This window comes from Lepidochelys kempii, chromosome 1 (genome assembly GCF_965140285.1).
Source record: "Lepidochelys kempii isolate rLepKem1 chromosome 1, rLepKem1.hap1, whole genome shotgun sequence".
Taxonomy (NCBI): domain Eukaryota; kingdom Metazoa; phylum Chordata; order Testudines; family Cheloniidae; genus Lepidochelys; species Lepidochelys kempii.
In genome coordinates, this window is record NC_136380.1 from 266,685,802 (window position 1) to 266,710,270 (window position 24,469).

At 45.5% G+C, this 24,469-nt stretch overlaps 1 protein-coding gene across 9 annotated transcripts in view; it reads left to right on the forward strand.

Annotated features, from left to right (window-relative positions):
- Positions 1-287: 287 nt before the first annotated feature.
- Positions 288-24,469, forward strand: part of ANKS1B (ankyrin repeat and sterile alpha motif domain containing 1B) — a 747,009-nt gene continuing 722,827 nt past the window's right edge. For all 9 annotated transcript variants that reach the window (XM_073327424.2, XM_073327427.2, XM_073327426.2 and 6 more), the window contains exon 1: positions 288-706. In XM_073327424.2, coding sequence (XP_073183525.1) covers positions 573-706 — 134 coding nt within the window. In that variant the 5' untranslated portion in view covers positions 288-572. The remainder of the gene's footprint in view (positions 707-24,469) is intronic.

A 24,469-nucleotide genomic window follows, 5' to 3' on the forward strand; every position in this document is an offset into this window, starting at 1 on the left:
CGAGCGGCTGAGGGGACAGAATCCCCAGCGCAGCATCAGTAGCGGTAGCAGCAAGGCGAGGCGCTGGGACTGGGATCCGGGGAGGGGGTGGGGCCAAACCCAGCCAGCCACTCAGAGAGAGAGATCTGTGTCTCCCCAGCAACGGGCCTGGCTGGCCAGGGCTGCGCCTCCTCCCTCCATCCCTCCCTGCTGGTCATTATCTCGTCTTCCCCCCGCCCCCCCCCCCCGCAGGTTCTGGGGCTGAGGCAGCCCCCCTCACTCACCCTGCAGGCTGGGATTTGGTGTGTGAGTGGGAAGGTCTTTTATTGGCCTAATTTCCTCCCTCCTAGTCGTCCCCCCCGCTTTCCTGCCACACTCCACCCAGAATTGAGCTAGTGTAACTAGGAGGTGATTCTCCTGCTCCCTCCTGCTGCTGTTCTGTAGGGACTGCAGGGATCTCCTCTCTGCCCAGATTTGAGGCAGGGCTTGAGGCAAGGAGGAGATTATTTGATCGAGGGAGGGGAATTTTTTGAAGGGGCTTAGCTATATCTATAGTATTTTGCGAGGGGGGAGGGAGTGTTTGGTTACTGACCATGGGGAAGGACCAGGAACTGCTGGAAGCTGCTCGCACTGGGAATGTGGCTCTCGTGGAAAAACTCCTGTCGGGGAGGAAAGGAGGGATCCTGGGCAGTGGATCTGGAGCTATTCCCCTATCCAGCTTACTGAGGTAGGGACATGATTCCCTAGCAGCTGCTAGGGATATTCACCTCCTCCCCATCATCACCTCCCTCATCCTCATGCCTGTATTCTTCACAGTAACCATAAATTGTTCACTCTCGCTAACAAGTACAATGTGTCAGTGTTTAAAGTCACAGCCATTCATTATATTAATATAGTAATTTTAAATTCCCTGCCTTCAATGTGTCAGCAGGGTACTTGTTTCTGTTGTATTACTAGCATTGGTGCAGAATTTAGGCATTTATTGGGTGGATTGCTTTGCACAATGGTGTAGTCACTCTCACATTTCCTTTAGAATGGTATCTTTTCTTCTTTGAATGCTTTTTTAATATGTGATCCAGTTGTTAATGACAGAGAAGCTATTGTGTGTTTGTAGTTATATGGAAAAACCCACAACTTCCCCCCACACTCTCACCCATGGTTACTACTGTCACTTGCAGAAAAAATTAACCATCCCATGGTAATGAGTCTGTAAAATGAAGAAAGGGAACCTTCTGATGAGAGGTCTTCAACACAGAATAGGTGTAAAACTTATGAAGCAGGTTAGGTAATAGCAGTGGTACTTTCAAGGTATCTGGATTTAGTTGAGTAAAATTGGGATACTGGTCATATCCAGGTGAAAGGAGTCAACTTTAGTCTTTAGTCATATGTCATGCAGTATGTAACAGGGCTTTTGATGTTAAGTTTCATCATGTTGCAAGTGAGAAGTGCATTATCATAAGCATTTATGACATTTGACATTTTTCAAATAAGAAAAGGTCTGCAGCACGCAATCTGCTACCAGTACTATACACTACACTAGGCGCAACACAGTAAGATAGAATGAATTGAAACCCTATTGACCTAAAACTTGAACTAATCATTAAATGTGCTCTACTGGAAGAAAAGAAGTAGACCCAGATTAATGGAAATTCTTTAAATGAAAGGCAAGAAAGGTTAACTCATTTGAGATTCTATTGTCAGTACATCTCTATTTTCGAGGGCCCAGGCCACTTTATTTATATTACATGTGATATCCTCCATAGTAGAAATTGTAATATTCCTGTCAAATTATACCAATTTAACTCTATTTTAAATTTATTTAAAAATTGTTATGGCAATAAACAACAGTTTAGACACCCTCAAAGTTCTGTGATGCCATAGTGGCCACAGCACAATTAACTTTTATTTAATTACTTCTATGTTGGCCAAAGTTAAAATACATTTGTGCAATTACTTTTGGTATTGTAATTGAATAGCCTGCGTAGCAAGAAAAATGTGAGATAATTGGTTGAATTTAAATGATAAGAATCACTTATTAAAATGTGATACATATTTCTTTGTTAGAACATCATTTTTACCAGAATGAAGTTCATTTCAGTGCAGTGATTATCCATTCATGAACCACTTCAACTAGATATATTTATATAGTTAATTTTTTTAGAGCTTTCCCCTCTGCACTGCTGTTGCACTGTTACTTTCTTATTGTAAATCACAAGTCCTATAAATCTCTGCAGGAAAGTGTGTTTGCTTGTGTTTTTTCTGATTATAGAAAATGGGTATATTAGGTGCATTTACAAAGTGGTTTGTGTAATGTACTAATGGATATAATAGAAAACTGCTTAATGGGTTATGGTAGTCATTGATTATTAGTGACAAAGTAAACATTTCATACTATATAAAGTCAGATATGTTCTTTTTCTACAGTAGGCACCTTGGTTTGTTTTACTATAATGAAAAGAAAACTAGTACATTATTGTGACTATGAAACTTCTAATGTTATGTCTCAAAACAAAGCAATGGATAAGCTTTTTAAACCTTTAAAAAACAAATAAGTGTAAACAGGAAACTTTAAGCAATTTCAGAAATAAAAATACAACATACAACAATTTTAAAGAAAAATTATGAAAGAATTAGATAGTGAACTGATAGATACAAGTGCAAATCTATGGACTCGATCCTGCAATCACTTACTACTCGGTGTAGCATTTTCTACAGTGAATAGTACTATGATGTTGTCACCTGGACTACTCATAGTAGTAAGTAGAGCTGAGCAAAATTTTTCAACCAAAACTTTTTTTGGTGAAAAAGGTAGATTTGGCAACACAAAAACATTTTGCAAATTTGTATCAATTTTGCCACAATGTTTTGGTTTAAAAAAACTACATAGACATAACGTATTATGTTGGGGGTAACAATAATAAAATAAAAGACATACATGAATAGGGAAGGGAAGGGGTGGAGTTGGGGAGGGTCTGGAATTCTTTAAGCCGGGGTAGTCAATTATTTTTTGTCAAGGTCCACATTTCTTGGTTAAGATATAGTCAAGGACCAGACCCCAACCCAGCTCCCCTCCCCTAGCCCCCCTGATTGCCACCTCAAGCTCCCTGATCATCTGCCATCTCCCTGCCCACTCCACCCGGAGAGTAGGGTGACCTTATTTTCCTAAACTGTAAATGGGACACATGGGGGCTGGCCAGAACCACCTATCATTGCTGCTCATCCCCCCTCCCCAAATGTTCCTTGATGCCCCCAATTGAGCCAAATAGCAGAGATGGAGACGGGGTGTGGAGGGGGGAGGAATGGGTATGGGATCTGGGCAGCAAAGCAGGGTGTGAGTGTGTGTGTGTGTGAGAGAGTACTTTTGAGCTTGCAGCCTGGAGAACTATGGACTATTGGACTATGATCCAGCTGGCGATGTGATGCCATGCCCCGCTGGGGGCTCAGATAGCAGAGGGGCAGAAAGGAGGCCCCAGGTAGTGGGAGGGACCAAGGACACTCAAGATAGCAGCCCTGGGGAGGTGGGGGAAGGCCGGGATGTGGCAGAAGCAGGTGACTGGAGGTGGACTGGGGAGGGAAAGAGGCCAGTCAGAGTGGGTGGGTGGGGAGAGGGCTCCGGGGACTGGCCCTGATGGACAGGGGGTGGGGAGGACACAAGACCAGGGTGGAGGGCTCTGGGAACCGCTCAGGGACAGAGACATGAGGCTGGGGTGGAGGCGTCTGGGGCCACACTGGGGGCATGAGGCTGTGTGTGGGGGATTTGCTGTGCCTGGTGCCCTGGCACAAATGGATGCTGTGGGACCCCATCAGGCACTTACCTGCTGGGTTGCCCTGTGGGGCCTACAGCCCACAAGTAGCAGCTCTGTAGTCCAGCCAGCCCTACTGTCTCCAGGGAAAGAAGAGAACAATTTGAATCAGCTCTGCTGTCTGATCGGGCTGCAGTGTGAGCATGTGACACCCCATCATCACTCTCTGATTGGTGGGGCAGGGTGTAGTGGAGACACATTAGGCTGCCCACAGCGGGGTGGAGATGTCTCCTTCCCACCCCCCCAACATTGCTGCTCGCCCCCTCCATCCCTGGACTACAGCCGGTGGAACTGAGGCTGTACAAGCAGCTGCCCAGGGACACACTGTGCCCCACAGCCCAGCCCAGCTGAACCATCCTCTGCTGGGGGGGAGGGGGGACCCAGCACTGGGAAGTGGGCATGGTTCCAGCCCTGGATCAGCTTCATGGTCTGCCTATTGACTACCCCTGCTTTAAGCCATCTCAACATGCTTTTATCCACATCTATCTGGAAATGGGGTCCAATTTTCTTCTAATTCATATGATTGCTCTCTATGTGATAGGCTATTCTTTCTTTTGGCTGTTAACTCAAACAGTTCCGAATACCACTGCTATATTCTGGGCATAAGCCTACTCTTCCATTTTTGTAGAAGAATGCGCTTGGTGATCACTGCAGCCCTCAAACACCAAAGTCTTTGTGGTGGAGCTAAACCCAGCTTAGCAGGTAACTAACTAAGGGTATAACTTTTGGCTGAGGTTTGACTGCTGAAATTGAGCACTATTTTAACTCTCATACCTTCTTTCCACACTTGCCTGGCTGTTGGAGAGTCCCACAGAATATGGGTCAAGGTTCCATTTTCTTTCTTCAAGTACCAACAATCATCAGAGGATAAAGCCTTTATCTTATACAACCTCAGAGGCGTCCAATGCTTTTTGAATAAAATATTTTGTTATAACAAGAATATGTTGAGATTCACAGAGGCATTTCTAAAATTATATAATATGCTGTGGCACTGGGATTCTTTTAAGGGCTCTAATAAAGCTCCTCCACGTGCTTTCATAAAGAACTCCAGACAGTGGAGTTTCTCTTTATTAACAAAATATACATAGTGGACATGGGCCTGGGGAGTTTATTAAGTGTCCAGTAGTTCTGGGACTTCTGGACAAAATGGATAAAATATCAGATGTCAGCTGTACGTACTGCAAGTCCACTTAGGAAGGCAGGTCATAACATTGTTATAGCGTTAGAAAAGGGACAAAGGCCTCATTATTGACCATCTGGGAAATCTACATGATGCCCATACTTAGCCAGTTCTTCTAATTTATAGGTTTGTTCCCAATTTGCAAGTCTGCGTTGCCCCAAATGGGTGCTTTTGCAAGACTGTGAGGGTGAAATTGATACCGCATGGCTGGGACAGCCCAGACCCTTAGTGCAGCCACCACTGTAGTCACCTTATTTTTCTCCATTGGACAAAAGAGAAATCGAGGAGACCAGCCGGGGGAATAAGATGTATTAATGCATGTTTAGTTTCCACCCACATGGGTGTAAGGGTATTTACATGCTGGAACCAGTTTGACATCTGTGACATCATAAAAGTTGAATAGTAATTTTTTAGGTTGGGAACCCAAACTCCCCCTTCTCTATAAGAGTTGGGCTGTTTAAAATGATAGCCATGGGAGTTGACCAGGGCCCCACAGGAAGGCTCTAATAATGCTATTTAATTTTCTAAAATAAGATTATGATCTCCTGGGTCTCAAACCCAGGCCTGTGAGTTCCTACACAGCAATTGCATCCCAGCATCCACCCAATGTCTGATTAAATGTGGTAGGCCAAAGAGCTACTAGGACTAAGCCTCAGCCAATGCACCACCCACAAGATCCCTGATTGGAGGATCACCCAGCTTCACCAGTTGGTCCAACCATGATATTTAAGCCAGAAGGAGGGACAGGAAGTTGTCTGAGCAGCTTGGTGATTCTCTGTTGCTGCTGTATTGGGCCCTGTTTCTGCCTGCATTCTGCACACAGCACTGTTCCTGATTCCTGCTCGGCTCCTGCCTTACCCCTGGTTCCCTGCCTTTGCTCCTGGTTCCCACACAGCTCTGTGGCTGTGTAGTGACCCAGCTAGGCTATGGTAACTGTAAAAAGAGACAGAGTCAAACAAAAAGGATTATTTAAAATTTTTAGAACTTTATAAGTGAAAACCCAAAAGTTGTACCAAGAGGTTAAATAATATAGAACATTACCAAGTACTTGCCACATATAAACTATAGGTTACTAACACAGTAACCTCTGCGAGCTTGTACAGGCTACTCTTCCTTACTCTGTGCAGTTAATATCAAATAACAAAAGAAATTACTCCACAATATACCGGGTCACATTAGGGAAGCATGAACTTTTCCTCTCCTTGGTTGTAAATCCAGCTCTACTCTTGCTGTCCGATTCTTTGCTTCTCTTCAGCTGGAAGTGCTCCTCAGATTCAATGTTTATGTGGCTGTACTTCTTTGCACAAGTTTATCCACAAGCAGAGTTTCTTCACCTAGTAGCCCTCCTTTGTCCTATTAGGCACCTTTGACCTGTGTTCTTTCAGTAGATGTTCAAACATTCATTCTCTCTGTTTGTTTACTTTAGGTCCTCTGTGAGGGTCTTCTTGTTTACTGTTTTCAGGATCTGTTTTCATTTTAACACAGCTTTTTGAGCAATTTGCTTTTTCACCATTATATGTCCTTTCAGTTTTTTCCCTTGATACTCTCTTAGTAAGTCTGTAGATTTTATTTACCTCTGCTTCCCTTCTTTAATAGTGTCTGCTCACGTACCCAGGTCTATTTTCTTCTGCTTTTCCTGACATGAAACCTTTCCTATTTTCTTTCTTTCCTTCTCACTTCCCAGTCCCCTACTTTTATTCTCCTATTCTTTTATCACCTCAGCTCATATCCCAGCTCTGGTTCATCAGCCAACTCAGCATCTAGATTGTTCTCCGTTCCTCCTTCTCTAACAGCTTTTTCCAACTGTCTTTTTTGGTTGGATTCCCAGACCCCCACCCAGCTCGAGCTGCCCTCTCATTGGCCATCTCTCCCCCCAGGATAGCATTATGTGCCACTGCATCACAGCTGCCGGAGGTGCCAGTGCCAGGGTTACTACACCTGATCCTTCCCTCTCCTCCAGTCCTGCCCTTTATGCCTTGCTTCCAACCATTAGTTACCAGTCCTGGTTCTGCCCGCTGGCTCCAACTTCTGACTCTGGCTTGACCCTTGACTTTGACATTTGGTATCTGACCCTGGTTCTGACTCTCAGCTTCGATTCCTGGCTCTGACTCTGTCTTGACCCCTGGCTCTGGTAATCGGCAGTTGACTCTGGTGCTGACCCTCTACTTTTTTCCCCTTCCTGAATGCTGCTCTGTTCAGTAGACCTGACTCCTGCTCTGACCACTAAGCTACACCACTTATGTCCCCTTCGCTATCACTTTGCTTGGACTGGTGGTGCAGAAGGCCCTGCAGAATGGAACCAGTGAGGCTTTCTTCCCAAAGGGAACCTGAAAACACTGAGTGGTAATCCACCTCCAGGCAGACTACCGGGCAACACAGGCCCGTTTTACCCAGTTGACACAGAGAATCAGGCAGCATACTGTGCAGAGAAAGCTGGCCTCTGGACTGCAACTGCTCTGGCACTCCTTGTGCAGGGACCTGTGACTCTGTTGCTGGAACATTTCAATGAGCATGGCATGAAGTTCTGTTGGTTTATAAAGCATTGTTGTGTCCAGTTCCTACTTCAGCTGCAAGTGTACTCTTCTGACCAGGCTAAGGTAGGCCTGGTACTCAGCCTGCTAATGGGGGAGCACTGGATTGGGTATGCCCCCTATTAGAGGGCAACTAACCAGTACTAACCAGTTGGGATGTCGTATGGCAGGCAATGTCAACAATCTTCAAAAACCTGCATTGTGCCTGCACTTCTGAGGATGTCCTCAAGATTCTCCAGAAGCGGCAGGGTACTGTTGCTGCCTATGTTGCTTACTTTTGACATAGGACGCAGAGTGGAATGGGGCAACCAGCTATTCCATTTTCAGTGAGGTCTAAGTGACAAGGTCAAGGATGTTCTGGTTCCAGTGGAAACTCCAGCGAGCCTGGACACCTTTATCGAGCTGATTATACAACTTGACAACCAGTTGTGGGAGCTGTGCAAGGAGAGAAGGGGGTGGTTCCAATCCCCTGTATCAACCACAACCATGAAACTCTGTTCAGTGTGCTAAGCAGATACAGATAGACTCTGCTCGCTGGAAACTTATCCCAAAAGAAAAAGACAGATGGTGATACCTCAATCTATGCTTCTATTGTGGTGAGCCAGGCCACTTCATATCCATCTGCCTGGCTTGAAGCCTGACCCAAAAGATCTGGAGAACAAGCCAACCCAGTCCTGGTCCAATCTGCGCATGAAAGTAAGGTATAACCCTGAGTCCCAAACACAAGTCCTGAGAGGGACACACACTGGATGCCACCAGGAGGTGCCAGAACTCCAAGTGCCTGTTAGGTTATGGATCCCTGGCCAGCCTCAGCAACTGCCCATGCAGAGAGCCCTCATTGATTTGGGCACCAACTATAATTTTATGGATGAGACAACAGCCCAGACCCTGCAGGTTCCCTTAAAATCAAAGACCCGAAAAGAAAAATGCAGACTCTCTACCTCCCCATCGGGATTATGATTGTCCTATAGACTTACAGCCCAGGGCAACAGTCCCATTCAGCCAGGTTTATGCCATGTCTGAATCTGAGCTAGTACCCTTATGTGAGATACCTTTGAGAGAAATACCTTTGAGAGAATTTGGCCACAGGTTTCATCTGTAAATCCAACTCACCTGCTGGGGCACCTGTTCTCTTTGTGAAAAAGAAAGATGGCAGCCTCCTTCATTGTGCAGACTATCGGGCGTTGAGCCAGATAACCGTTAGAAATCTGTACCTGCTGCTCCTAATCCAGAGCTGTTGGACTGAATAGGGGGCCACTTGAATATTCACAAAACTAGTCCTTCAGGGGGCATACAACCTTGTGCTCATTAGGGCTGAAGATGAGTGGAAGATTCTCGGACCTGCTATAGCCACTTTGAATTTTTAGAGATAAGTCCTGACAAATGCCCCTGCTACATTCTAGCACTTCATTAATGACAATGTCCTGGGACATCCTACATCAATACATAGTAGTATGCCTTGATATTATACTTTGTGACAGGGTCGGGCCAGATGGCTACAGGAGAGTAATAGAAGGCAGATATATTAGCCCCAGGTTAAGTAGGTCTCTTTTCCCTGGGTAAGGTAACAGGGAAGGTTCCAGAACAATCAGGAACCTTCTGAAGACAATTAAGACAGATAGGCTGATTAGAACACCTGCAGCCAATCAAGAAGCTGCTAGAATCAATTAAGGCAGGCTAATCAGGGCACCTGGGTTTTAAAAGGAGCTCACTTCAGTTTGTGGTGTGCGTGTAAGGAGCTGGGAGCAAGAGGTGCTGAGAGTGAGAACGTGGACTGTTGGAGGACTGAGGAGTACAAGCATTATCAGACACCAGGAGGAAGGTCCTATGGTGAGGATAAAGAAGGTGTTGGGAGGAGGCCATGGGGAAGTAGCCCAGGGAGTTGTAGCTGTCGCACAGCTGTTCCAGGAGACACTCTAGACAGCTGCATTCCACAGGGCCCTGGGCTGGACCCCGGAGTAGAGGGCGGGCCCGGGTTTCCCCCAAACCTCCCAACTCCTGGTCAGACACAGGAGGAGTCGACCTGGACTGTGGATTCATGAAAACTGCCAAACTGAGGGCTGCCGTGAAGCTCCAAGGCGAGCAAATCCGCCAATAAGCGCAATACCCACCAACGTAGAGGAGGAGGAACTTTGTCACAACTTATTTTTTCAGGCAATCCCAAAGAGCACACAACTCATGTCTGAACTTCCTGGAGGGGCATCGCCAATGTGGACTGTATGCCAAATTGAAAAAAGTGAGCCTTCGACTGTGTTTCTACTGACTTCCTGGGATTCATTCTATACCCAGAAAAATCAAAATGGATCTAGAAAAGGTAAAGGTGGTCCTCGGCTGGGCAGTGTCCCGGAACATCTGCAAACTGCAGTGCTTTCAGGGCTTTACAAATTTTGGCCGCTGGTTCATCTCAAAATTCTCAGGGCAGATCAGCCCTTGAACCCCGTTGTGTAAGAACACCCAGTTCAATTGGATTCATGAGGCCCAAAGAGTCTTTGAGCGCCGACAACTTGCATTGACCATTGACCCTTACTAGCTCACCCTGGTACCACATAAGTCTTCATTGTGGAAGCAGATATTTCTAACCTGGCAATTGGAGAAGTGCTCTCCCAGAGACCTGGGCCCCAGCAAGTGATGCACCCATGTGCCTTTTATTCTAGAAACCTCATTCCCACTGAGCAAAATTATGAAATCCTAGACAAGGAACTCCTGGGCATCAAGACTGCCTTCAAGGAGTCGTGACACTACCTCGAAGGGGTCCAACAGTCAGTCCAAGTATACATGGACCATAATAACTTGGAATATTTATGGAAGACCAAAGCCCTCAGTCAGCAACAGCTGTTCTTCTCCCAATTTAATTTTAAAATCTCCTGTCATCCAGGTACTAGGAACAACAAAGCAGACACCCTATCCCAAAAAGAGGAGCACTATGCTGACCTGAAGGGACCCACCAAAGAGACCTCCTACATCCTTAAGTCCCATAACTTCCTTGGTACAATGCTGCACTCAGATCTGTTTGCTATAATCTGCTCAGCCTCTACCAAGAAGACTTCCCCGATGATCAGGAAGCCACCAACCAAAAAGTGCATGATATCCAAGATGGACTGACCTTAGTGAAGGGACACACATATGTTTCCCATGGTTGCCCCCATATGGTGGCCCTGCAGATGTGCCATGATTCCCCCCAGTGGTGCATTTTGGCTGTTCCAAAACCCAGCATCTAGCCTCCCATTTCTTTTGGTGGCCCCAGATGCATGCTACAACACAGGCATATGTAGCATCCTGTGACGTGTGCGCCCACTAGATTTCATCATGGAGCTACCTGAGTCCAATAGCTATACAACAGTCTTAACTATTGTTCACCACCTCACAAAGATGGTCCACTTTGTGCCCTGCACCCAGGTACCCTTGCCTGAGGAGACTGCCTAGCTATGGGTAAACCAAGTCGTCTGCCTCCAGGAACTCCTGGAGCACATTATTTCTAACCGGGGTACTCAGTTCATCTCTCACTTTTGGCAGTAGACCCTCCGATTGTTGGGAATATGCTCCTGCCTCTCTTCAGCTTGTCATTCCCAAACAAATGGCCAGATGGCAAGGGTGAACCAAATCATGGAGCAGTATCTCCAGTGTTACATCAACCACCATCGGAATGACTGGTCCTTGCTGTTACCCTATGCAAAGTTCACATATAATAGCGCCGAACACACCTCTTTGGGACAAAGACTATTTTTTGCGAACTAGGAGTTCCATCCCCTCTTCCATTCTGAACTATGCACAACTTCCCCCAACCTGGCAACGTTGGAATGGGTACAACTGATCCATTGTATTCAGGGAAAGCTAAAGACCCACATGGAGGAAGCAAACAGGATTACAAGAGGTACACAGACCAATGATGACAGAAAAGTCCCAACTTTGCTGTAGCTCAAAAAGTATGGCTCTAAGCAAGGCATCTCCATACTGACAGACCATCCCATAATCTTGATCACCAGTTCTTTGGCCCATATTGAATCTGTTGACAGATCAACCCTGTCACCTTTGAACTCCTCCTTTCTCATTCTCTCATAATCCACTCTGCATTTCATGTATCCCTGTTGAAGCCATATGTGGCTAACCCTTTTCCACACAGGACCCAGCCAACCCACCCACTGGTGCCTGTTCAGGACCACAATGGGTATAACGTTCACAAAGTCCTTGATTCTAAAACTAAGTGGGGAAAGCTGTGGTACTTGATTAATTGGAAAGTTTACGGGCCTGAAGAGCATTCCTGGGAGCCTGCTGAAAAAGTCCATGCCTGCAAACTGTAAAAGCCTTTCACAAGAACCATACTGAGAAGACCAGCCCATTGACATCCTGAGGGTGTATGTGCGGTGATGTCCTGTGTCTCAAACCTAGGGCTGTGTGTTCCAGGACATCTGTCACATCCTGGCCTCCACCCAATGTTTGCTGAAACCTGATGGGCAGAAGAGCTACAGGAACTACACCTCGGCCCAGGTACCACCCACAGGATCCCTGATTGGAGGATTGCCCAGCTCCAACCATGCTATTTAAGTCAGAAGGAGTCACAGGAAGGTGTCTGAGTAACTAGGTGATTGTCTGTTGCAGCTGTATTGGTCCCTGCTTGTGTCTGCATCCTGCATTCTGCACCGAACCCTGTTCCTGGTCTGTACCTGACTCCCGCCTTTGCTCCTGGTTCCCACCATGCTCCTGCTCTGTGCCTGATCCTTGCCTCTCCTTGGGTTATGCCTCACTTCCAACCATCACTTACCTGTCCTGGCTCTGATCCCTGGCTCCGACTTCTGACTCTGACTCTGGCTTGTCCCTTGGATCTGGCATTTGGTATATGACCCTGACTCCGACTCTCAACTTCAATTCCTGGCTTTGACTCTGACTTAACCCCAGCTCTTGTAATCCACAGATGACTCTGGTGCTGATCATCAACTTCATTTCCCACCCTGGACCCCAGCTTTGTTCACTAAACTGGACTCCTGCTCTGACCACTAGGGCAGACCGCCTATGTCGCAGTCCCTAACACAGAAAGAGGAATATACACAGGTAGGTTGTTTAGACTATAGAGGAGCCTAGGCAGAATATTCATTTTTATTGTGTTAACCCTTCTCCACAGGCTCAGGGAGAAAGGGATACAAATAGATGGCATCCTAACTATATGAGAGAGGATCTACATTTATTTTCACTAGTTTGTTAATAATTCTTGATACTTTTATACCTAGGTACTTAATTACATCAGTTTGCCTTCAGAAACTCCATTGAGAGAAAGCATCACTACATGACAGTTGAGAGATTTCTAGTACAGTAGAACCTCAGAGTTACAAACACCTTGGGAATGGAGGTTGTTTGTAACTCTGAAATGTTTGTAACTCTGAACAAAACGTTATGGTTGTTCTTTCAAAAGTCTACAAATGAACAGTGTTTAAATTTACCATGCAGAAGAAAAATGCTGCCTTTCCTTCCTCAGAGTTCACGCCTGGGGACTCAGAGAAATGTCCCTTTTACTGTGGGCCACAATATTAATAGCTTTGGGCATTGATATCATGTCATTACCACCCAACAAATCAGCTGGTAACTTCTCAAGAAGCCCCACTTTCAAAGTACCACTTAAAACTTCCCCTTCCAATTCAATGTAGGCTAAAGACATCATTGTTAAATAGTCCTAAAGCTAGCAGGTTTACCTCCTCTCTTGAAACCAAGTGACTCTTCTGATTCACATTTCTCCTGATCAGGGAAACCTGAGCACCATAGTCTTCCCACCTCTGGCACACTTTGCTAGTTACTTCGGCCATTTTTATAAATTCTTTGTCTGCCTCCAAGAGGTCAGACCTGACAAAGTTAACCAAAGTTCCCTTTGCTGCTACTGAAGTCTGACTCAAAGGTAGCTGCATTAATCTGAACGGATCAGGGAGTGAAATTGGACACCTCTCCCACTTTCTTAGCGCATTGCTTTTTCATGTGATCGAGGGACCCACATGACTCACACCTTCTTGGGCCCCTTTTTTGGGCTAGGGTCGGATAACAGAGTTATTAGGTGGACACCAGTACTGGTGTGGGCTAGACTTCACTCCCTCACCCCCTCCCAGGGACAAACCAGGAACCCACTCTTACTCCAGGGTTTTGCCCTTCCTTTTGGGGCTTGCACTCCCTGTATAATCTCATTTGTAAGTACAAGTCAGCTATTTTGGCAACTGCTTCCACTGATACTAGAGTTTTCTCCACAGCAGTTAACATTTCCTCAGTGCAGGCTTTACCATATGTACATGCACAAGAGAGAGAAAGAGCACAGACCTCAGTGAACAGCTTCTGAGCAATTAGATCTATCAGCTGGTCATGGGTGTTTGCCCCTTTATTGTTTATATATTTTTTCAAATAATCCACCATTTAATGCACATGTTCTGCAGGACCTAATGTACCAACCTTCTTGAGTTTCCTGAATTTGAGGTGATATGCCCTAGTGTAATTTGAAACCTTTTACACGGAGACATTTAAAAAACATTGTATTTCATAGCCTCATTTACATCCATATAATTAAACATCTGTAAAGTTTTACAGTTAACTTGGAGATCAGAACAGTCATTCTTCAGACAGCAGGGATGTTATGTACACTGGAGATCCTTTTGAAGGTGCATAAATATTCTTCAGTGCAATCAGTCTTCCTGTAACTTGGGCACAATTTGTCTCAGTCATGTGGTCTTTGGAGTGGAGGAGTAGCTGGTGCCTGAGGGATCTCTCCTTTTTCCAGTATGCTCATGGCATGCAGCCTCTCCTTTCTTGGGCTTCTGCTTCTCGGGCTTTGCACCTTTTGTCTTCCAGCTCCAAAGCTCTCTGATGTGCAGCTATCTCTGCTGCCTGTTCTCTGTCTGCTGCTGCCTGTGCTCTCTCCGCTGCTGCCTGTTTCTCTGAGGCCACCCACATCTGGTATTCCTAGACCTTTTCTGATTTAGCTATCTCCAAGCTGCTCAGCTCTATCTGCAGAGCTGTCTTCACTGGGGGCAGTGCCTGCTTTCATCTTATCTTGCTTCATGAAGGGAAATCTCAATTCCTCAGTGTTTTTCCCTGCAGTGACTAAACCCTGACCTGGGCATTGCTCCTTTAGCTCAGAGGTGGGCAAACTACGGCCCATGGGCCACATCCGGCCTGCGGGACCATCCTGTCTGGTCCTTGAGCTCCCGCCTAGGGAGGCTAGCCCCTGGCCCCTCCCCTTCTGTCCCCCCTCCCCTGCAGCCTCAGTTCGCTGTGCCACCAGCACTCTGGGCGGTGTGGCTGGCTCTGGCCAGGCAGCACAGCTGCCAGTCCTGGTGCTCTGAGTGGTATGGTAAGGGGGCGGGGAGTGGGGGAGTTGGATAAGGGGCAGAGGTTTCCAGGGGGCAGTCAGGGGACAGGGAGCATGGGGTGGTTGGATAGGCATGGGAGTCCCAGGGGATGGGGGTGCGGATAGGGGTCGGAGCAGTCAGGGGACGGCGGGGGGGGAGTTAGATAGGGGGTAGAGTCCCAGGGGGGCGGTTAGGGTGGGAGTGTCCCAGGAGGAGGCGGTCAGGGGGCAAGGAGCGGGGGGGAGGGGGGATGAGGATGGGTTGGGAGTGGATAGGGAGCAGGGGCCAGGCTGTTTGGGGAGGCACAGCCTTCCCTACTCGGCCCTCCACATGGTTTCGGAACCCGATGTGGCCCTCAGGCCAAAAAGTTTGCCCACCTCTGCTCTAGCTGCTGCTTATTCAGTTTGGAGTATGTTTCTGGTCTACTCATTTTGGGGTTTTACTTCATTCTATTTCCCTTACCTAAAACAAACAAATAGAAAATACCTCACTTTTTCACAAGTGAGAAGATTGGGAACAGGCAAAGAAACTTAGGTTTTGTCTACACTGCCAATTGAATGGCAAAACTTGTCATTCACAGGTGCTTAAAAAAAGCCCCTCCCGAAAGACAAAAGTTTTGCCACAGCAAGTGGCAGTATAAATGGCTCACTGTCGGCAGGAGCCCTGTCCTGTCGACAATGTGAACACTGCTCATAGGGTGTGGAAATATTTTGTTGGCAAAAGTGCCGACAAACAGCGTTTACACTGCTTGACTTTTAGAGACATGGCCGTGTCGCTAAAAGCTGTGTAGTGTAGACAAACCCTTATACTCTAGTTTACAAGTGCTTGGAGTTCTGATCCTTAGCTAATCTGCAAAGTGGGTGTAAGATCCTGTTGACTATGCCATTGTGACACTCCATAGGTGTACCCAGTGTTATGAGGCACCTCACCAGCACCAGCCCTCAGCATGACGGAGTCTTGTTTGTGCCTGCTGTGGATCTGCTCCCAGCACAAGCACTATCTACCAGGCCTTCACAGGCCTCACTCTCTTTGTACAGGTTAGCGAAAGGCACACACCAACCCCGCAAGTCCTCAGAGCGTTCCTTGTCATGTGCAGCCCCCTGTGCACTGAATTACTCTTGGGGGAATTCTGCACCTAAAAATTCTGTGCATAATTTTAAAATTATGCAAATTTGTCAAAACACTATAATCACACCAGTTTCAATTATTTTTGTAATTTATTTCAAAATACCTGTCAGCAAGTATGTCTGTAACAATACAGACACACAAAACAATTCTCCCAGGAGCAGCCTGTAGAACAACCGAGTTCCTGTTTTTCTGCCCCCCTTCGCAGAGTCCAGCCAGGGGGCCAGACACTCATACCCTCTACTGTCCTAGTGCCCAGGGATCCAGAGGGAGAAACGGCCTGATACTGGGTCCTGGGCTTGCATGGAGTTCCCTGCGTGCTGCCGTCTCCTTCCTTCAGGATGTGCTGGGAACTGCTGCTGCTGGGAACCCTCCAGCTCCTTCCTCCTCCCCCTAGCAGTGTCTTCTATTTTTGAGCTGGGCTCTGCTGGGTCTGGCAGCCCCTAGTGGCAATCAACATCTCTGCAGCCCATTTCTTTGGGGAAAAAAGGAAATTCTGTGTGCACATTAGTTTCTGCAAAATTCTGCATTGCGCAGTGGCGTAGAATTTCCCCCAGGAATAACTGAATGCTCACAGAATTAGTAGGTCTGTTGTTCCTGAAAGGACAGTATCCAGCAGCTTGTAAGACTCAACTCATGATCACCACTTTACTTAACACCACAACACTTAGTTATATGTATAGTGAAAACAAGAATACTTTTTTTTTTAGAGTGACCAGATGTCCCAATTTTATAGGGACAGTCCTGATTTTTGGGTCTTTCTCTTATATAGGCTCCTATTACCCCTCACCCCATCCCAGTTTTTCACGTTTGCTGTCTGGTCATCCTATTTTTAAGGCTATGATTTTTTTCATGGAAGTTGTGGAAGTCATGGAATCCGTGACTTCCAGTGACCCTCTGTGACTTCAGCCCATAGTGTCCAGGAGCTGCAGGGTTCTCCCGCCACCTGTGGCAGTTGGCACCGCCCACTCCCCATGAAAGCTCCCGTCCGTTGTGGCCAGCAGGGCCCCCTGTAGCTCCCAGCCAGAGGAGCCCCTCTGTAGCTCCTGGCTGTTAAGGCTGGAGGGGCCCCTCCGTGGCTCCTGAAGCTCCTGGCTGCCACAGGGGGAACCCTGGAACTCCAATCCCCCACAGGCAGTGGGGGCAGCTGTTGAGCTTCCCATTTTGTCACAGATATTTTTAGTAAAAGTAACAGAGAGGTTACGGGCAATAAAGAAAAATTCATGGAACCCCATGACCTGTCTGTGACTTTTGCCCATGACCTCTATGACTTTTACTAAAAATATCCATGACAAAATCTTAGCCCTATTTATTATTAAAGAACAGAGATTCAAGTGATAGTGAGAATATCGGAAACAAATGGTTCTTCTTTGAGGAGTGTCCCTGTGGGTGCTCCACTTTAGGTAACTCTGCATCCCTGCACCTGCAATCAGAGAATTTCAGTAGCAGTGCCCGTTTGGGAATCATATTCGCTGTCCCTGCCTTGCACCACCTCTCGCAGTTACATAGCGCTGTGTGATCAAACCCCCTCAGTTCCTTCTCTACTATCCTTGGCTTGAGATGGAATAATCAGCAGTGCCTCTGAGTTTGCCTTCATCTTAAAAATTAGATTTAGCTTTAGTAGTTTTAGAGCCCAGTTAGTCAGTTTAGCCGTCCTTCTCTTCCCTGTTTGTTTCTTTTTCAGTAAATAAAGAATACTTAATCCACTAAGAAATTATTATTCCCAGTTACCCCCTTAGCATAGTATAGATACTCCCTCCCCACCCTGGGGAAACGTTATTCTTAGGGGCATGCCTGGATCTCCAGGTTTTAAATTCTGCCTAACTTGCCAGCAGTCAATCCCGGTCTCCAACAGACACTCACAGTGTATCTGCTGTCTCAGTGAGACACACATTCCACAATAGGGCTCGGATTGCCATAATCTTAAAATCTACACCAGAAAAGCAAGGGATCTTAAACTAAAACTTCTTTTGATGGAGAAGTCTCTGTGCCTGGCTTCCAATCCAGGATCGCGGATCCCTCCTGGACACTGGTCTTCAGTGACAACATCTGACAGACATTCCTCATCACCCTCACAGAGGAAAGAACACTCCTCTAAACAAAAAAAAAAAAAGAGAAAAATGGGCTACAACCTCTGCTTTCTGGGAATCAACTAAAAAGAGGCAATCCCCGACTCGTCAGGCATCTGGTTACAGACCAGGGCCCTCTGGTACCATGACAGACGAAGACCCTGAATGGACAGGCTCAGAGAACTCAGAGAGGCAAAGGGAACTTACCCTCCTTTTGAGTGGCTCCAGTGGTACCATGAAACATGCGGCACTGAGAAACTCAACAGCGTTGCTGTCTGTGGTGCCACCTTTTGCCTCTGTTGTGCATAGCGCTCAATCACTGGCACCGCCAACAACGTCTTCCTCAGTACCAACATTACCACTTTACCTACAGTACCACACAATCCAGGGCAGGTGGTCCTCCTCGGAGTCAACATTGCACATCAACCTACCAGAACTTCAGGCAGTCCACAATGCATGCTCACACTTTCTGCCCATGATCAGGAACAAGACCATAAAAGTGTTGACAGACAACATTGCTTATATGTTTTATATAAATCGACAATGGGGGGGCATGGTCACACTCCCTGTGCACAGAAGCAATGAGATTATGGAACAGGTGCATCCACCACAACATCAATATCTCAGCTTCCTAGTTGCCAAAATGCCAGAAAACCACAGTGGATGTGTTGAGCAGAAAATTCTCCCAGAACCATGAGTGGGAAATAAACACCACGGTATTACAGAAGATATTCAAATGCTGGGGTTTCCAACTATAGACCTTTTTTGCTATAAGAACACTAAGTGCCAACACTTCTGCTCGAGAGCAGGATTAGGACACTGATCTCTGGGCAATGCTTTTCTCCTCAAACGGGAGGTGACTTTACTGTATATGTCCTCCTCTGCCCCTCTCCTATCCAGGGTCATACACAAGATAAGGACCAACCAATCCAGAGTCATCTTGATAGCCCACATGTGGCCCAGATAAACATGGTTCCCTTACCCGCTGAAGGTGGTGGTATGCCACCATGCAGTCTTCCCCTTCTTCCATATCTCCCGTCTCAGGATGCAGGTCAGGTCCGCCACCTGAACCTGGAAATACTCCACGTGAAGGCATGGTTACTCCATGGGGTTCCAGGGCAATGAAATGACCTATTTGGAGGAGGTAAGGGTCATACTGTTAAATAGCAGAAGGGTTACTACACAATATACTTACCTGCACAAATGGAAGAGATTCCGCATATAGTGCCAGAATAGACAAACAGTGGCTACTACCTCTGCTTTACATTAGTATTAGATTATATACTGGAACTCAAGAAATCGGGCCTATCAATGAGATCAATTAAAGTACACCTTGCAGCAATCATGGCTTTTCATTACAAAGTCGAAGAGATCTCAGTCTTTGTCCACGCTACCACTAAACAATTCCTGAAGAGTATTCGTAATGCCTATCCTAAAATAAGAGTCCCTACTCCACCTTTGGATCTTAATCTCTTGCTATGTTGCCTTACTGGGCCCCCGTTTGAACCCTTGGCGACGTGCTCACTTATGCACCTCTCAAGGTGGCTTTTCTCATCACCATCACATCAGCACAACAAGTAGGAGACCTTGGGGCTCTCATGGCACACCCCCATACACAGTCTTCTTCAAAAACAAAGGTACTCTAAGACTACATCCTAAATATTTACCTAAGGTACCTTCCTTGTTCCACTTGAACCAACTTATCCATATAGCGTTCTTCCCTAAACCTCATGGGAACAAACGAGAAGCTATGTTCCACACCCTGGACATCAGAAGGGCACTAGCATTTTATGCCGAAAGGACTAAACTCTTCAGAAAGCTGACAAAGTTATTCCTTTCTATTACTGAAAGACCTAAAGGAGCTGCCATATCCAAGCAAAGGCTCTCAAAACGGATTTCTGGATGCATTGATCTTTGCTACCATCAACAGGAACTACAACCGCCACCAGGGACCTGCACACACTCCACCAGATTGCTTTCCATGTCGATAACCTTCCCCAACAATGTATCCATCATGGACATCATGGACATGGACATCATGGACATCTGCAAAGCATCTGTACATGCATTTTGCGATGATATTGATGACCAGCATGACACCAGCTTTTATTTGAGACCTCACATGATACTCTTTAGTGAACTAGAATGTACATCTGTCATAAATATAAAGGGAAGGGTAGTCACCTTTCTGTATACAGTGCTATAAAATCCCTCCTGGCCAAAGGCAAAACCCTTTCATCTGTAAAGGGTTAAGAAACTAAGGTAACCTCGCTGGCAGCTGACCCAAAATGACCAATGAGGGGACAAGATACTTTCAAATCTGGAGGTTAGGGGAAAACAAAGGGTTCTGTCTGTCTGTGTGATGCTTTTGCCGGGAACAGATCAGGAATACAGCCTTACAACTCCTGTAAAGTTAGTAAGTAATCTAGCTAGAACATGTGTTAGATTTTCTTTTGTTTAATGGCTGGTAAAATAAGCTGTGCCTTTTTGTAACTTAAGGTTTTTGCCTAGAGGGATTCTCTAAAAGTTTTGAATCTGATTACCCTGTAAGGTATTTACTATCCTGATTTTACAGAGGTGATTCTTTTCCTTTTCTTTAATTAAAATTCTTCTTTTAAGAACCTGATTGATTTTTCATTGTTCTTAAGATCCAAAGGTTTGGGTCTGTGTTTACCTGTACCAACTGGTGAGGATTCTTATCAAGCCTTCCCCAGGAAAAGGGGTGTAGGGCTTGGGGGGATATTTTGGGGGAGACGTCTCCAAGTGGGCTCTTCCCCTGTTCTTTGTTTAAAACGCTTGGTGGTGGCAGCATACGGTTCAAGGACAAGGCAAAGTTTGTACCTTGGGAAAGTTTTTAACCTAAGTTGGTAAGAATAAGCTTAGAGGGTCTTTCATGCAGGTCCCCACATCTGTACCCTAGAGTTCAGAGTGGGGAAGGAACCTAGACAACATCCTTGACCCAGGAGTTTCCTGTAAACACTCTGCTCCCCTTTACCAGATTGCATTAAGAGGTTCTTGGGTCTCACAGATCTTGTTCCATACGTTTAGAACTTAACTCATGGTGACAGTAAACATAACTTGACAATACCCACTTCACTGTCTCAGGTTCCTTTTCCCTTTAAGGATTGTGTTTGTCAGCCTTTCTCCCTCTTCTCTGTGGGAGATCAGCCTTCTCCTAGATGTAGGTAGGAGGGATAGTGGGGAAGAGGGCTCCCTAGTGATTCATTGGATTGAAGAGAGGAAGTTTATAGGCTTCTGTGCACCGAAGGGGAGTGTTACAAGCTTTTTCCCCTGCTCAGGGTGCCATTCTGCTTCAAAAGTCTTTGTAGCAATAGCTCCTACTCTTCCTGTCATCTTGCAATAGAGTAGGTGATATCACACTAGTCATCTTTTTGGTAACAGAGGAAGTGTCATCCTGTCTGAAGTGGCTCACAACTGTGAGTGCCATCTTAGGTCAGATAGTCAGAAAACAGACCAGACACCCAAACTGGTGGCATATTCTATAATTAGATTTCACCAAGTCAGTAACAAATGTGTACTCCTGGACCACTATATTAGTATTACCATGGACTCACAAACGTACCCTTAGGCTCTCCTTGCTGACCAGACAAACTGGACTTAGTGTTACTGGTTGCTATACCAAATAGTGCATCACATTAGGTTACTCTCAACCCCAGAGGGTCAGTCACTTACCCCAAGTCAATGGATACTCTTGGGCTCATACCAAAGACAATGCTGGCAGCCAGTTTCTCTAGTAAACTAACTAAAGATTTATTAGCAAAGAAAAAGAAATGAGTTGTTGAGAGTTTAAAACAGGTAAAACACAAACTTAGACTCACCTGTTAATGTAAGTCCAAAGTGATAGAAGAGATATAGTAATCTGCTAGTTTTCAAGAAGTCTTTTCAGGGTTACCCAAAATAACTGTGTGGATCTCTGTCTTGCATCTGGAACATTACCTTGTGCATGTCCAAATAGCTCAGAGATACAGGATTGATCCCTGGATCCATTCTTATAGCACCTTTCCACAGAAGGCAATTTGGCAAGTATTTTTATTCACAGCATGGGCACTTCCTTTGTTGATTAAATGCAAACAGAGTCTGTAAATTTCCATTGTCGGACACAATGACCCATGCTTTGAAGTTAGCAATTTTTAACATTTTTAAGGTTCCACTCTATGATGGATGAACATAAAGTAAACACAATATGACAGCCAGAAACAGTCCTTCATTAGTTTTCATGAAGTTTACACATCCAGTACATTCACATCTTAAAACTAACATACACTTTAATCTAGGGTTATCCAATTATCGGTTATACATAATGTAATGTGATAGTAAACGACAGATTACAGGTAAGTGAAGACAATAACATTAACATTTCTTTGACATTCACCCACAAATGAATTAGTCTATGGCTTTGATCTGAGCTGGCTTGTCAGCGTCACAGAAAATATATGACCTTTTGTTTTTGTGTTACATATATTTTTGTAAACCAATGTGTGGGATAATCTATTATATAACAATCTTTCAAATGATCTGTCATATCTATAGTGTGCCTTATGAGAGTTTGAGAACCACTACAAAATAACTGTAGAATGAGGAAGGTGTCTATACTAAATGAGGTGAATAGGTACCTAACTAGGAGGTGAGCTCTTGAAAATCTGGAACCAGTTGTGGATGCTGAGATTTTTTTGAAAATATGGCCCTGTTTCTATTGATTTTGAAGTTCTGCTGAATGGTGTCTTCAGTGGTGGTCTAAAGATGCAAAGACTTAACAAATAGATAACTATAAGGCCAAAGACAAACCAATTGCAGGTTTTATTTTCAGAGTAATGCAGTTAATTGACTCTCTCCCTAAGAAAACTGAAGACTGTTTACAATGAGACGACTTACACTGCATACGTTGGGATACATATTTTTTCCAACAAAGAAAAACATTTGTTAAAAAAAATGTTAAGGTTGCTTAAGAGGAAGCCCTGGCTTTAAAAGTCCTTAAGTGCAAGGAAATATCCACTTAAGGTATTTTCTCTAAAATACCACACACATTTTCACTGACAGACTATTCATCTGTAAAAAGTGTTCCAAATATCTCCAACATGTACAGTAATACAATACATACATTACATTCCTCATGATCAGACTATAATTCAAAACACTTTCAATACAGAGTATTTCCATTCGTTCTCTCCTCTGCTCCCAGAGTGTTTTCACAGTTTCTATCCGTGGTAGCAGCTTACCTTTGCAGAGAAGGAACCCTGATATTCCCATACGTGAACAAGTGGCTGCTGAAGGGACACTCCTACAGCAAGTCCTTTGTGGCCACTCAGAAAGCCTTAGATCTACTTTTCAGACTGGATCTGCAGTTAAACACTGAAAAGTCCACCTTGACCTCAGTATAAAGATTGGACAGGACTGAGCCATTTTGAAAGTCTCCCAGTTTGTTTGTGTGTATTGCAGACAGACTCCAACGAGAAACTGCAGAACTGGAATTAATTTGCAAACTGGACACCATTAAATTAGGCTTGAATAAAGACTGGGAGTGGATGAGTCATTACAGAAACTAAAAACTATTTCCCCATGCTAATTTTCCCCCTACTGTTACTCACACCTTCTTGTCAACTGTTTGAAATGGGCCATCTTGATTATCAATACAAAAGTTTTTTTTCCTCCTGCTGATAATAGCCCACCTTAATCGATTAGTCTCGTTAGAGTTCTCTGTATGTATGTGTGTATGTATATATATATATAAATAATGTGTGTCTGTGTATATCTTCCTACTGTAGCTTCCACTGCATGCATCTGATGAAGTGGGTTTTAGCCCACAAAAGCTTATGCTCAAATAAATTTGTTAGTCTGTAAGGTGCCACAAGTACTCCTTGTTCTTTAGACAGATCTAAGGGATCTTCAGTTGCCAAGCAAAGACTCTCTAGATTGATATCTGGCAGCATTACCTGTTGTTATCATTCTCAGTCTCCAATGTCCTCTGAGAATATGAACACTTTCAACGAGATCTCTCTCTACTTCAGTAGTCTTTCTTAAGTATGTCCCATTGCTGAAATATGTAGAGCTGCAGTTTGGACCTCTGTACATACCTTTTGTGAACATTATGCAGTAACCAATGACTAAGCTTCCAATGCTATGTTTGGCTTTACTGTGCTATCTTCAATTTTGGACTTGACCCCTGAGCCCACCCACTCTCATTACCAGGGTACTGTTAGGAAGTCATCTGAAATGGAGTACCAATGGAGTCCAGGGGCAACAAATTCTTCCTAAAAGTGGGGGGGGCATGAGGCCCCACCCCTTCTGTGGCCCCGCCCCTGCTGTTCCTCTTCCCCCATGAGGTCTTCCCCTCTGGCTAAGGTAGAAGCTGGAACTGGGCTGGGCAGCCTGGGCCCCTCCACCTGTCCAGGATGGGGGGGCCTGAGAGCAGCCCCCGGCCCATGTCCCCACCCCCCAGGTTCACTGC